Here is a 15,586-nt window from a genome sequence, read left to right as displayed (position 1 = left end):
CTAAGACTCGAACCCGTGACCTCTTGGTCACACGACAACAACGTTTACCGTGTACAACAAATAAAATAAAAGCCAGCTGGAAAAATTTGAAAAATATGGACATTTTACTGCCAAAAGAGTTCCACTGTTAAAAAAAAAAAAACTGATATGGTCAACAAACAAAATAAGAGATCTTCTTCAAATCTTTCACAGTTTCAGCTTAGTGTTTTCAAACCAACCAGAAGATCTAAATACATAAACAAGCAGACAAGCATATTCTTAACTTTACCTTTGGAAATGAACAAAATTACATGCTGCTGACAGACATCATGCAATTTGACAATTTAGTACTTCTTGTGGTCATGGGATAAGAGACCAAGAAAAACTGTGTTTGAGAATGTTAGTGGTTAACGAGATGCCAAACAACATTATCAAGATGTAAATAATACAAATTCAACTTGTGCCATCTTGAATGCTCCTCTTTGCTAGTGGTTGGCAATGGCTTTATATTGAAACAGTAGTTATCACACGAACCATTTTTTCTTTTTATCAGATAAAAAGAAAGCGAATTTTAGAATGAAGTGTACTTCTCCTATCAGTGATCACTAAACAAAGATGACAACGTTTCCTTTTTCTTCCTGTTGTTATAAACATGTTGAGCAAAATAAATATAAGAAATTTAAGAAACTAGTTCTTGCACCAGACTTCATTCTTTGCTATTTGATCATAAAGTTACCCTCTTGTTAAAGGACATAAATAAGACAGCAAACGTATCCACCTCAAAACCCTGACATAACCAGCAAAATTGCTGGCATTATTCAATAACTAGTAAAACTATTTAAAAAACTCGAGCATAAAAATAAGTGCATAACAATTACTCCATGATCAAAGTCTAAACCTACCTATTCAGAGAGATAGGATGCCAATACTTGTAAAAAAAGAAATTCTCTTTACTTGATTAATGCAAAATTGTGTATCATACATACAAGGGAGATAAAAGGCAAAAGCAGAAGACTTCATTCCAGCTCAAACTCAGGAACTCTGCGCTTCAGATTGAAGGCCTTCCAGAAGTGTACCACCTGTTTCCACAACCCTTGGTTTCCTATTATTCGACGACAATGCAAAAACCCCAAAACTTAAAAGCAAGACTCCAATCGCATGCCCAATAAACAACAAATTTATCAATGCCACCCCCCTAAATCCATCCTCATCAAGATCACATTTCACCTCAGCATTAGCTTTAGCATTTTCATTGTCAGGGGAAACCATTATCGTCTGACACCCTTTAAAGGCAAAAATATTAGTATATAAGCTCAAACCAGTTTGCAAAAACCAAGTCCCCTTAAAAACCAATCCAGTACACAAACAAAACTCCATGAAAAAGGCACTAGGCCTAACAGCCAAAAACAAACAACAGCAACCACAAGCAACTGTCAAATCGCGACACCAATCGTAAGCTGCTTCCCCGACAAGGCCAGATATTCCCTTACCAATGATCGGATACTCCAAGAGGAAAAGAATCGCAGCGCATAGAAACAGGAAACTATCATTGAGGGTTAATGGGTCAATGCTATCACGCAAAAGGAATAAGACGGTCAACACCCAGTAAAGGAAAAGAAGCAGCGATTGATTTAAGAAGGCGAAACGGTAGCCGGCATGAGCAGAAAGAGAGAAGAAAAGGAAAATTTGGGCGAAAGAAGCGATTGGGAGAGCTACAGTGAGGATATATAAATCAAGATTCTTCCATTTGGGATCAGAGAGATACCATGTTTTGGATCTGAAATTGGATGTGCTATTGAGGAAGAGAGAGGAGGAGGAAAAGAGGCGTCGCAACCCTATAGGAAGAAGGAAAACGGTGGCAGTGAAATGAGCAGCCATTGTTGCTGCCATTTTTGTTAAATTCCAAACAGGATTCTTGTGTTCATAGGATTCAGAAAAATGTCGTACTGTTATGTGTTTCAGCTTCCGTTATTTATTTATCAGGGAATAACGTCCAAATTTATGGTAATATATGAAATAAGGAAATTTTATTTTTAATATTTTCAAGCGAAATTTTGAATATACTTTTTTGAGAGAATTTTTTTAATAAGTTTACACTTTTCTAGGATAAGTGCAAATTTAAATTTTACCCTAATTTGTTAATAATATTAAAGTTAGTAACATCAATATGCTGCTCATATATTAGAAAATGTAACTTAATTGTTGATTTGATTGATGAAGACTCCCCGTCGTTAAAAAAGAGATTTCGAATTCTGAGTTCTACTGAGAATCTAAGCCTTAGCATGTTTTGAATATCTAATTAATGATTTTAATCAATCTAAATCTAACGGTGGATGATCAAATTCATTTGATAGTCCATATGAACATTACTGATTCTATTATGCACAAAAAAAACTTTAACGAGTCCACTTAAAGGGTGTCTAACGAGACTTGAATGGAACAATAAAATAAATATAAAATTTTATCGGTAATCATCAATTTATTCTTTAATGAGATTGAATTAAATGTTTTACGCGAGAAATATCACATGGTTATTAAAACCGGACTGATTAAACAAATCAATCAAATAAAAAAAAATCTATTAGATCAAACTTCTGAAAACTTTTTAATAAATGAGAAGGTTGTATACTATATATTGATTACAGAATATTACATAGAATTTCCAAAATTGTAGATATATACACATCTAATTAAGCAAGCTGCATAGGATGGAAAATGGAGCTTAGAATTTAGAAATCCTCTTCAGCTACTTAAAGAAGGCCTAAAGTTCATACAAATAGGCGGATTGATCCTTGAAATTGAGAGAATAGCAGATGGTATTGTCCATAATCCATCCCCACATATCAAACCTGAAGCAACTGCACCTCCATAATCCTCTGCATCTTTCTTACTTCTCCTCATCCAAACATATGATATTACTGTCCCAACAAACATGTCAATACCAAAGTTCGCTCCTACGAAAACCGGGATCGCCATCGCCATTGAAATCGGTACATACATCGAGTATTTTCGGGGAATCACATCCCTCGCCATGTTCATAACTATACTTAACATAAAGAAACTGCAGAACATGGCTAGTGAATACTTTGGCAGCTCTGAGAACCCCTCAATTCCAAGGATAGCCATTTGCCTGAACAAAACTGCGTATGGAGCTTTATACGGTCCATCAGGCGAACCAATGTCGAAAGCAGTCCAATATAGCCAGAAGGTTAATGGTGCAATGACACATCCCATTGCTGTTCCTGCTAACTGGCTTACAAACATTGCCCTTGGGGAAGTTAATGTTAAATATCCTGTCCTGAAATCTTGCATAAGATCAGATGCAGCTGAAGCACTAGTTATTATAATACCGCAAGCTACTAGACCGGATATTATACCCCCGTTCTTTCCTACCAATGATGCTATAACGAAAATGCCTATCTTTCCGTATGTGGTTAACATACTCATGTCTGTTAGGCCTGTGCCGTAGGAGTTGCAGAATGCGAGAACTGGCGCGATTATGTATGAGATGAGGACTATGTGCCATTTAACTTGGGGGAAAATTACAGGTATTGTGAATGCTGAAACTATAGCCACAAGTATGACTCCAGAAGCTGCAAACCAAGAGGGTATTCTATCTTTTAGGAACATTTCATCTTTCTGCTTGTGCTGTATATTCGGTTTTGGTTTCGGTTTAGTAGAGTTACGGAGACTGATTGCTATTATCTTAATCAAACTGTAGAGACCGTCGCCTAGAATAAGCGAAACAGAGATGAGAACTTTGTAGCCTCCAAGACCTTTGAGATCACTGTCATGGATGTTAGATGGATACCAAGCTCCGGATTGTTTGGAAATCGCGGGCAAAAGAAACCCGTTAAATAGGATTGCTCCAAGGAGAATTGAGCAATTTACATTATGAGGACATATAAGACCACATCCAACAAAACTAGGACTGAAATCAAAATAGAATGAGTATTTATAGAGTGTTAATCCTAAGGTTGGAAAATGATCAAATCCACAAGAATTATCAACACCACTGAAAATCCATTTGAAGAAACTCCAAAAGAAACTTAAACTCAGATATTTCCCCAAATAACTCACTTGTTTCTCTGCAACTTCTGATCCTGTGTTTGTACTAAAACTATTAATCAACATTGCTGTTGCTGTCCCGCTCGGATAAGTAAGCCTATAATCTATGATCATTACCTTTCGGAGCGCGACTAGACTGAAAATTCCAAGGAAGCTCACAACAAATAAGAAACTAATCATCCAGCCAAGAGATAGATTCTTAACGTCGTCATCTGTGCTATTTCCGGAGTGATCATCAACACCGATGAGTTTGTATATCTTGTCATCCATTGCTAGCAAATATGTGCCAAACCCGCCACTAGTAGCTAGACCATAGCAAGAAACAATGCAAGTTTGGATGACAGTAGTTTCTTGTCTGGTAAGAGGAGACGATGAAAAGCCGAACTTGGACAAGGAAAAGATCCACATCTTAGTAATCGAAAAGCCGAGCAATGCAGCAGCTATGTTCAGAGAGGGAACCATCCCGGTTGCTAGGCTTAACCTGTGCACTAAGATGCAGAACAAAGTCCCCAATACAGCACTCACAACTAAACCTCTAACTGTTATCTGATCCTTCCATTTTGGGATGGTTTCTGAGAGTACTTTTGAGTTAAAGTTGTTTGGATCCTGAGTTATTACAGGAAGTAATGGATCAGATATAGTTGTGCCTTCATGACTTGCCATTTCATTTAACTTCAAGGCTGCAAAACCTGCACATATATATTTGTGTCAAACTCATTGTAGTGACGCGGTTATGAGGAGGTGGCGTCGGGATGGAAGGTCTGAGCACAGAGCAGTCCTAAAGGATGACCATTGGACATGAATTATCGAAAATGGTGAGAGTTTTCAATACATGATGACACATTTTAAAATCATTCTTTGGTTCAAAATAGAATGCTATTTGTTCCAAATGCGGATCCTATCTACATGGTATTAGATGGAATATGTTGCACAAAACAAGCAACTGAAACGGAAACTGAAAAACAGATACTAATTTCCGTGCAATATAGGGATGAGTTACACTCACAATTATTTGGGAGATGACAACACAATCATTAAACTACAGCTTATTGATATTAATTAATCAATTTATTACGTATTTACAATCACCTATGTTGCACAGAAACCGAAACAAAAATGGACACGAAAACCAACGTCAGCAAAAAGTTGTTTCTATACAAATGTAATGGAAAAGAAGCCTAAACAGGGAAGAGCGGAAACGCTAGTGACGAAGAGTTTCGTGTAAAATAAACCATCATTTGTACACGCAAAAAGACATTTACTCTTCAAGGGCGGCCCGGTCGCACTACGCGTCCCCGTTAAGCGAGGGTCCGGGGAGGGGTACCACCATAAGAGTGTACTGGGGCAAGCCTTCTCCTGCCAATTTATTTGGCAAAGAGGACGCTCCTAAGACTCGGACCCGTGACCGCTTGGTCACACGACAACAACATTTACCGTTGCGCCAAGACTCGCCCTCAGAAAGACATTTACTCTTGAACCATTAATTTTAAAGACAGTGGCCATAACTGGGAAAACCAGCAGAAAAGGGCAAAAACTCCAAAAAAGTTAAAATTTTCAGTAAATAGATTAAGGAAATTAATAAAGATGATTATAAGAATAAGCCAAGATCCATTAATAGGTAGAACTATACAGTAATTTAATTAATTTTAGAAAAGAAAAAGGGAAGAGAAGCTTGCCTGGTATGTGCTTTGTTGGATTCGGAGAAGCAAAGGCGGTGGTTTTAATGGTGCTTTGCTTCGGCGACTGTCCGCCGGCGGGGTTACAGATTCCCAAATTGACTTAAAATGGTTGGCAATATCTAGCATTGTCTAGTTATTATACAAGTTGACTATAGAAAAGTGGTTATGTGCTTTTGTATTGTTTAAGATTATATTTTCGTAGTTGACTGTTTAAATTTAATAAAATTGACATTTTTGTTATTTTCCTAATTGTCTTTCTGTGCCATACAAAAAGTATCGGTACACTGTTTATAAAACTATATAGTATGAAAATAAAGTGACCGACCATATTATTTTATTCCCCATTTTTATATATTTATTTTGCTTTCTTGTCAATGGTATAAATTTCAAATTGCTAAATGGTTGGTTAATAGCATCTTCAATTCAAATAATTTAGAAGTTCCAGAACTTAATCAATCATCTTAAAATATACTAATATTTTATTTTATAGTTTTGTCATTTTTTAAAAAATATTTTAATATTCCATTAATTTCAAAAGAATTGTATTTGACAATAATTTTAAAATAGAGAATATATTAAGTAGCTCTAAAAATTATCATTATAATCCATAAATGATTACTTTAGTGTTTAAAATTATATTTATTTTATTAAAAAAAGTTGATAATGTTGTAAAAAAAATGCATCACCATAAAATAAGAAATCCATATCTTTTTTGATACATGACATTACTACAAACACTCTCCACTTCATCAAACATTCATCCAAATACTTTATATTGGAGATGCTATAAGTGACTGGTGTGAGGATTCAAGCACTTGTATCCTTTAAAAGAGGTCAAAGGGTTCGATTCTTGCTTTCTAGCGAAGTTATCACTTTAATCAACACTTAAATCTCTTAATATGCCTTCTTAATATGCCTTCATGTTACGAGGAGGGTCGATCTCTAAGAGATACAAATCAATTGAAGAGAAAATAAATTGTAAGAGAGATAATAAATTTGGAGTTCCTTTATATCTATATTCTAAAATTTTAAACACATAAGAGCATCTTCATCCTTACTAATATGATTGCAAAATTGCTTAATTTATGGAGATGTTGCCCATAGGATTAAAGCTGGTTGGTCGAAGTGGAAGAGTGCTACGGGTTTCCTTTGTGATCCCGGCATGCCTAATAGATTGAAGGGAAAATTCTACCGGACGGCAATTAGACCAGCATTGTTATATGGTACGGAGTGTTGGGCAGTGAAACACTGCCACATCCATAAGATGTCGGTGGCGGAGATGCGTATGTTGAGATGGATGTGTGGTCACACGAGAAAGGACCGGGTGCGTAATGAAATAATTAGGACAAAAGTAGGGGTTACATCTATTGAGAATAAAATGAGAGAAAACCGACTAAGGTGGTTTGGCCATGTGAGACGTAGAGCGCTTGATGCGCCGGTTAGGAGAACCGAAGAGTGGCAAAGGGATGTAGTGGTGAGGGGTAGGGGAAGACCTAAGCAAACTTGGAGGAGGGTGATCGAGAGTGATATGAGTTTATTGGGAATTGAGGAAAATATGGTAGTGGATAGGACGGAGTGGAGGGAGCGAATCTGTGTCGCTGACACGACTTGATTTTCACGGTTTTATATAATGGTTCATGTTAGCCGACCCCGAATCATTTCGGGACTAAGGCTTTGTTGTTGTTGTTGTTGTTATATTAAAAGAATATCCAATTTATTTTGATAATAGGTTTTTTGATTAAGAGAGAAGCGGATAGTGGGACATTCCAACAAGATTTTTTTATTAAGATAAATCTTATATATATATATTTATTAATATATAAATAATTTAATTAATGCATTTAAGATTAAAATAATATAATTATGAAATACATTACATAATAATAAATAGGGTTACATGATAATATTTTAACAATAATTTTGTATTACATATATAAATAATAAGATATGAAGATACACTATAAATTTGAATAATATATTTCCTTTTTCGAATGATTCGAGAGTCTTTTGTCTCTTCTAAAGGTTTTTGCTCCTCGAGGAGAGATGTTGATATCTTATCCCATCTTCTAGCTTCTCCAAGGCAGCCTCCGGCTCCCAACATTATTCCGGTACATTGGCTTAAACCTCCCTCGGGTTGGGTTAAAGTCAATGTGGACGGCTCTGGTTTTGGTACTCCTGGCGAGGCGGGAACGGACGGTATCTTTCATAATTATCGCGACTTTCCCAAAGGTTGCTTTGCTTTTTCTACCCCTCCTTCTTTTGCTTATATGGCTGAATTGAGAGCCGCTATTTTCGCAATTGAACTTGCTTGGGAGAAAAATTGGCATCAGCTTTGGGTTGAGTCAGACTCCATGTACGTAGTTAATTTGCTTCGACTTCGATCCATGGATGTTCCTTGAAGTATTCGTCAAGAATGGTTGCACTGTCTCGACATTTTTTCTAGGATGAACATTATTTGTACTCACATCTTTAGGGAAGGAAATCGCGTTGCAAAGTTTGGAGTCTCTTCCTCTGTGATCAATTGGTGGCCTTCAGTTCCTGTTTTTTGCCACAGGTTTATCAATGATGACATCTGTAATTTTTTTCATTTGCGTTTTTCTTGACCTTTCCTAAACTTTTCTCCTTCCCCCTTCTTCTTGTTTGTTCTCCTTCGTCTTCTCTTGTTCAAACACTCATCTTTTCTTTTATTAATATATGGCGGGTTTGACAGTTCTTGGGCCATGGGTGCTCTCCCCGCTCAAGGTCTGTCTCGTCCCAATTTCTATAAAAAAAACCTTCATCAAATAACTTCTAAACTTCAAACTGGTACAATCTCTTTGAAGTTGTTACGGGAAACAAAAAAAAAAGTAAGGGCAGATATGGTATTTTCTTTTTAACATTGAATTTTATTGGAGTAATTAATTTTTTTTGTATAATTTATTATTTTTTAATTTTAAATAATCCAATTAATTTAATTTTTTAATAATTTATTAAAAATTAATTAATTCATTAATAATACATACTTTCTCTGTCCAAGATACATGTCTCTCAATTAACTTAAAGAACTTGGATATTATTTTTAAGTGGGATTAGGTGAAACCATTTCTAGTGTCTTCCATAACAAGAAGTTTATATTATTCAATTGTTTGCTTTTGTTTATTTTACTTATTTTTAGTTTACTTAATTCATAGGTAACTCAATTCAAATTTTTTTGGTTAGATAATAGCAGGTTCATGAAAAATGATACCTATAAATAAAATCTACGTGGAAAGATACTTGACTTACACTTTATTACTTATCATGATAAGGTGCACTTGCCCTTATACTTTTCAATCATCAAATTCTGTATACTCTTCATCAAGAGCTTTGTTATTCATAGTGAGTTTAGTCATGTTCTTTTATAACTCTAGGAGTTGTATCTCTACATCCATCTTGTCTTTCTCCGCTGCCTCTTTAGCCTTCTAGGTTTAGTTGGTATCAATTTTTTTTTTGCCTATTTTAGTTCTTTTTCAACCTTTTTACTCTGTCTTTAAGCTTAGAGACATTACACAAGGTAGCTTGTGATTCGACCGTCGCAGTAAATGGTATGATCTGCAAGGAAAGAGCTTGTGAGGACACGAAAGTATAAGTATAGAAAATGTTGAATAGAAAAATATGATGGTTTTTAAAGCAAGATTCATTGCTGCTATTCATAAGGGAAAATAGAGATATATTATTCATCTATTCAACCTATTCATTTGAACATCGGTTATTACCCTATCATCATCCAATAAGATGTTCTAAACATATTAGAGCATCCCTAGAGTATATCTTTTTGTTGTTACTTTCAACAAAGTGGTTGCAACCAACCAGTAGTCAGGATGTAACCAACCAGTAGTCAGGATGTAACCAGTTTTAGTTTGTAACTTATTTTGATAGCAAACGATTTTCTCTTTCTGCAATAAAATTTTAGTTTCTGTTTCAACCTTTAGTTTTTTTGTTCCAAAGTAAAAACTCTCTAATTTATTACAGTTGAGAGTATTTGATATTAATTTATTTTATTTCTTTTTTTGTGAATTTGATATTAATTTATTAAATCTATGGATAAGGTATCAAAATAAGTTTATGGTTTTGGGGAAGTATCAATTTAGTTTCCGTGTACAAAATAGCACTAATATAGGCTTAACGTTTAAAAAAAATGGTATCAATTTAGGTCTCGATAACGAAACATGACATGTTATTCATATTATTCCGTTAAATTTTATCAATTATACATAAAGAGAGAAATCAGAACTTAACGGAGTAATATGAATGACGTGTCACATTTCGTTATTGAGGCTTAAATTGGTACTTTTTTTAAACGTTAAGCATATATTAGTGCTATTTTATGCGTGGAGCCTAAATTAATACTTTTCTAAAAACTATAAGACTATTTTGGTACCTAATTTAATAAATAATTAATCACATAATAATTTTAATTTATTTCATAATAATTATTTATTTAATTAATTTTATTAAAATAATAATGCATATTGAATTAATTATTATATTAGTTAAATATTTTTTTACATTAATAATTAGTATTGAATTAATTATATTTTAAGGTAAAAATTATTAATTGTATGTTGATTGGGTAAATATTGAGTGTTTTATGACGAGTAGGGTCTACTAAAAATTGAAATAACAAAGTGATCTAGTTGTATGTAATTTTAAAGTGTTATTTTTGATGATGTGAGGGTTAACTTAACAAATTTTGTTACTTTGCACCATGGATGCTCTTATATGACCTAGAAGATGGGTAAATTACACCCATGGACATCGAACTTTACCCATTTCAACATTGTATTCAATTCTTCACGGTATAACCATCGAAATTTATACTTTGTTACACCGGTGGTCACTGTGACCGTTGACCAGCCTTTTTCAACCCTTGACTCCCCTTTTAATTGATGGTCTCTCCTTTCACCCTTCTAAAACCTAAAATTACCATTTTACCTTTCGTTCTCTCTTCGTCTCTTTCTTTCACTCTCTCATTCCTAGGAAAGCCATGGATATGTCTCTCTCTTTCTTCATTCTCAGCTATTTAATAAAACCCACATAATAATCTCTCTCTCTTACACACATTCTTCTCTCTTCTTTTCTCATCTCTCTTTCTCTGCAAATTCAGTAGACTTTGTTTTTGCATGTGTTTCTCTAATATACACCTCTATCTCTTCATATATTGTCTCAAAATCGATCAATACTAATGGAGATGAAATCATTTTAGCTCATTCTGAACAAGAACAAGAACAGGAGAGAGATCGGAAATGAGGGAAGGAATGGAGGGGAGATGGTAGAAGTTGACGATTAAAGAGAATGAGAGAAGCAAAAGCGGTGCAATTTGAACCCAGTTGGGAGTTATGAGCATATCCACCGCCATTGATGGCTTTATGGATTTTTCAGTCAATGTTAGATTTACATTAAGGGAAGTGTGCGGGAACAAATTTATGGGAAGTAAGAAGTATAAGGATTTTGAGACACTGGGTTTAGAGAGATGAACCGGCACCGCTAACCCACGACCGCTAACACCACCACCATAGGAACATAATTTAAGAGGGATGGGGAAAAGGTGTTTGAGAAAATGAGTGAGTGAGGAGCACAGATTTCTAATTTGAGGCAAAAGATGGAGAGAGAAAGAGAGATGAAGAAAGGGATGAACGAGAAAGAGAGAGAAAGAGAAAGGAAGGAAGGGTAAAATGGAAATTTTACATTTTAGAAGGGTGAAAACAGAGAGACAATCGATTAAAATGAGAGTCAACGTTTGAAAAAGGCTGGTCACCGGTGTAACAAAGTGTAAAGTTCAATGACCATACAATGAAAAATTGAAGTTTAGTAGCCACAATGTACATTGGACCACTTCATTTTCACCGATTTTTGATTGTTTGCATTTGTTCTCGAACTATTGGAACTTCAAACTTGGCAACAGAACCTTGTTCGGAGATTCGTCTGGCATGGTGGACGATCTGAAACTGTCTCTTCTCATATTTTCAAGAACCGTATATGGTTCTTGAGGATACGGGGTATAAGGAAAGTGTCCTGACATCATTGTCACAAGATAATTCGGAGTTCGGTTTGATTGTTCAAGATTGCAGGGATATCATCAACTCGCATTCTGGTTTTAATTTGTGTTTTATTCATCGTTCATCGAATAAGGCCGCTCATGTTATGGCTAGGCGGGCTTATTCCAATGCTAACGATAGTCTTTTCAGTGTTTTGCCTATATGGCTAGCAGATGTTATTCGTGAGGACGCTAGTTCTACTATCTAATAAAGTTGCAATTCTATTAAAAAAAAACGGTAAAGTTTAATGATTTTAATATCAAAATTTGAGAAAGTATTAATACTTTCAGTTATTGGAAATAAAAATAAGCATATATTAATACTCTTTCAGTTATTGGACCAAAATTGTCACGTCGTCATATTTTATACTTTTTAATATATGTGATTTATAATGATCTAGAGTACATTAGTTGGTTAAGCTTTATTTCTTATTAAATTTAGCTTTCTCGCAGGTTGTTCTTTAAAACATTTTAGTTGTGCTCAAGTTGCTTGAAACTGATCTCCAGAACAGTTGTGGTCAGGCTAATGAAGAAACTGAGAGGTCTAAAGTCAACAATTTTAGAAAAGGTGATACCATATTAACATAATTTAATATTATCTTGTATTTTGTTAAGACCTTATTGGTTGTTTTAAGGTGGTTTTAGATGTGCTTTATAAGAGCAACTCTAATATTCTCTAAAAGGACCAATTTGATATTTTCAAAGAGTCTCCAACCAGTATAAGAGAAAACTGGAGACTCCCCAAAACCAAACGACTTGTTTGGAAATTAAATGGATCAGCACATGGTAAATTTCAAAGAGTGGAATTGAAGTACACGCATATGTTGTCTTGAAAAGATGAGGACTGTGGGAGTTTATTGTGCAATTTGGCGCCACTTTGTTGAAAAAGTAAAGTCAGTGACTGACAAGCTGAAAAGTAGCACTTCTTTTCAATTTAAAATTAAAGTTTGGTTGAAATCAACCCAATTTTTTATTATAATATTTTTTGTTATGCTTAAAGGTATACAACGGTAATATTTGAGATAATTGTGTAGTGTTTTAATTTTTTTTTTAATTTCATATCAATAACGATAAAACCAACGGTAATATTTTTTTTATACCATAAAACATCTCATTTAACCCATAAAAATCACATTCAATTTAAAAACCCTCTTTTACTCTTAATATATTTTTGTGAAATGGATTCCAATAATGAATATAGTCAATATTACTCTTACGTTCTAAATTCTCAAAAGGCAACGAATCCAAATTCCCAAAACCTGACCCTAAATACTTATAATTCTCAAAGTTCTCCAATCCGACCTATTCCACGTAATTTTTAATATGATCATAATATGCCATATGCTTTGAGTCCTCCAATGTACTATAATCCCGATGGTTACTTCCCTCTTGTGAATGCAGCAAAATACATGACCTGAATTCAAGTAGACAAGTTTAAAGTGCCAGTTGCCTTAAAAAGAAGCATCCAAAAATATCATGGATAAGAGAATTAAAGCTGAACACATAATCAAGAAAACAACAAAACCTATACATCAATCTCTACACTTCAACTCCATAGTGCCCCTTTTATTCATTTTCATTAAGTTTGCAAGGTAATTTATTCTCTTTTGATTGTTACAGCCTACAGGGGGTTCAAAATCCTATATCCATAGTCCATTAACTTATTTCTCACTAATTCTGGCGTTTCTAATGTAGGCATATATGATACGCATGACACATCCATCCATTTACTACCTACCAGAATAAAACTTCTTTCTAGTAAGATTCGGCTCAAATGCGCATCAAAATTGACCCTAAATCAAGGCTTAAGTGCAATGTAGTTCCAATTCGACTGAAATAATACTAACCAACAGTGAAACATTAGGAAAATTCATGAATATTGAGGGTTAGGGCACGGGGAGAATGAAATCCGTGCCTTTCCTCCCCAAAATGGAAGCTACAAAGCGCCTGATCAGAAGCTCTAAATATGTGCATTTATGCCAGAGTTGGCTAATAATAACCACAGATCCAATTGTGGGCACAGATCAAGCAAAGAGGGATTATTGAAAGAAAATTACAAGTTACTATAATCAGTGGAAGAAGGAAGGTCCTGATGTGAATGACCAAATAGCTTCCTGTCATTGGTACAAAATTAGTAAGAATGTATCTGGTTTCCATGGAGCATACACTACCATTAGGGATAGCCATCCAAGCGGTCACGATGAAGCACATGTAATTAGTAAGGCCAATGAGCTATTTACTCAGAGATGTAATAAAAAAATTTACTTATATGCATTGTTTGGAAACCTTCAAAGGACAGCCTAAGTGGCATGAGTTTTCAGATAAAAACAAAGGAAAAGGTTCTTCAAAAAGATCAAAAAATTCTACTTCAGGTGCCTACACTTCTTCAGGCTCGGCTCAGGAGGCAACTGAAGGTGGAACACAGGAAGCGATCGAACAACGTCCAATTGGTCAATAGGCGGTAAAAAAAGCCGCTAAAGCTAAAAACACTGCCAATATACCTAATGTCTTAGATTTGGATGAGTTAAAAGTGGATAGAGAGAAACGATAATCATCTCTTGATATTATTGCTCGTGCAATTCAGCAACGGGAAAAAATCGTCTTTAGGAAATTCGTTTACAAGATCTCGCAATCCTCGGTAAAGATACATCGACTATGGATGAAACAGCTCTGGTAGATCACCGTAAAATGTGCCACTATATTAGGGCTAAGTATGAATTTTAATGCATGTTATGTTATGTATTTATTTTTATTATGTTATGTATTTATTTTTATGCATGTTATGTTATTTTAATGTATTTAGAATTAATCTTATGTTATGTGTATTTACTTTAATCTATGTTACGAATCTATATGTATTTATTTTAATTTATGTTATGTGTATTTATTTAATGATCTTTAATTTTTAATTTTTTTTTAAATAAATAAGTACTTCATTAAAAATACTGAAAATACATTGAAAATATTAAAAATAACATTGATAATACTAAAAATTACATAAAAAATACAAAAAAATAACATTAAAAATACTGGAAATACATGGCTTGAAAATACTAAAAATAACATTGAAATTACCAATCCCTTCTATTGATGGGCTCATGGCTTGGCGACAAATTCATAAATTCATAATCAATATCGTCGTCATCATCTTCATAATATTCCATGTTTGATGAATTAGCATAAACCCCACCAGATTCCTCTGCAAGATATATCTCTTTATATTCCTCTATTGTTTCTGAATAGTCGTTTGGAAGATTTCGCCAAGAACCATCATTCCAATTTTGACCAATGAGGTAGTTGTTTTTCCGTGCACAAGCTTCTTCTAGTTGTCTGGATATGGAACGATGTTCATCCCATTTTTCACAAACAGAGAATGGATAAGCTTCATAAATCTCATGAAATAAATTAGATTTTGACAATTTTAGAAAGAAGATGGCATGAATTTTCCTTTTCGTCGCACGCAATGCACGGTATTGCCTTATTTTCCCACCCAACAAATTGGTGAACATAAGTTTCCATGCATCAATAGGCATAAACCATTTTAGAAATGTCTCAACATTCACATGAATATTACCTCCGATGAAAGTGTTACACCATTCTAGCATGCAAAATTCAAACGGAATGTAATGCATATAACATAGGAACCACAACATGTGAAGAGATCAGACTAGAAATTAGCCATCGACCGGAAGCTTAAAACAAAACATATATGGGAATAAAGGATGAAACATGCTTGGAGTAACAAAAGTATCTCCATGAAAACAAACATCATCATATTGATAAGATAAATTTTGTTCAGTGCAAG

General features: G+C 34.4%; 1 protein-coding gene across 1 annotated transcript; it reads right to left on the bottom strand.

Annotated features, from left to right (window-relative positions):
• Positions 1–2,588: 2,588 nt before the first annotated feature.
• On the bottom strand, positions 2,589–5,861 carry LOC136219503 (probable metal-nicotianamine transporter YSL6). The gene is made up of 2 exons (XM_066006923.1): positions 5,724–5,861; positions 2,589–4,736 (listed from the first exon to the last, which is right to left on the bottom strand). The coding sequence occupies exon 2, from the start codon at positions 4,708–4,710 to the stop codon at positions 2,722–2,724; it is 1,989 nt and encodes a 662-aa protein (XP_065862995.1). The 5' UTR covers positions 4,711–4,736; positions 5,724–5,861; the 3' UTR covers positions 2,589–2,721.
• Positions 5,862–15,586: the final 9,725 nt, after the last annotated feature.

Source organism: Euphorbia lathyris, chromosome 2 (genome assembly GCF_963576675.1).
Source record: "Euphorbia lathyris chromosome 2, ddEupLath1.1, whole genome shotgun sequence".
Lineage (NCBI taxonomy): Eukaryota > Viridiplantae > Streptophyta > Magnoliopsida > Malpighiales > Euphorbiaceae > Euphorbia > Euphorbia lathyris.
The sequence above is the reverse complement of the archived record's forward strand: the minus strand, read 5'-3'. Positions and strand labels throughout refer to the sequence as shown.

Bases quoted from the DNA above. Each gene is read 5' to 3' on its own strand.
- LOC136219503 (XM_066006923.1), bottom strand. From the start codon at position 4,710: ATGGCAAGTCATGAAGGCACAACTATATCTGATCCATTACTTCCTGTA.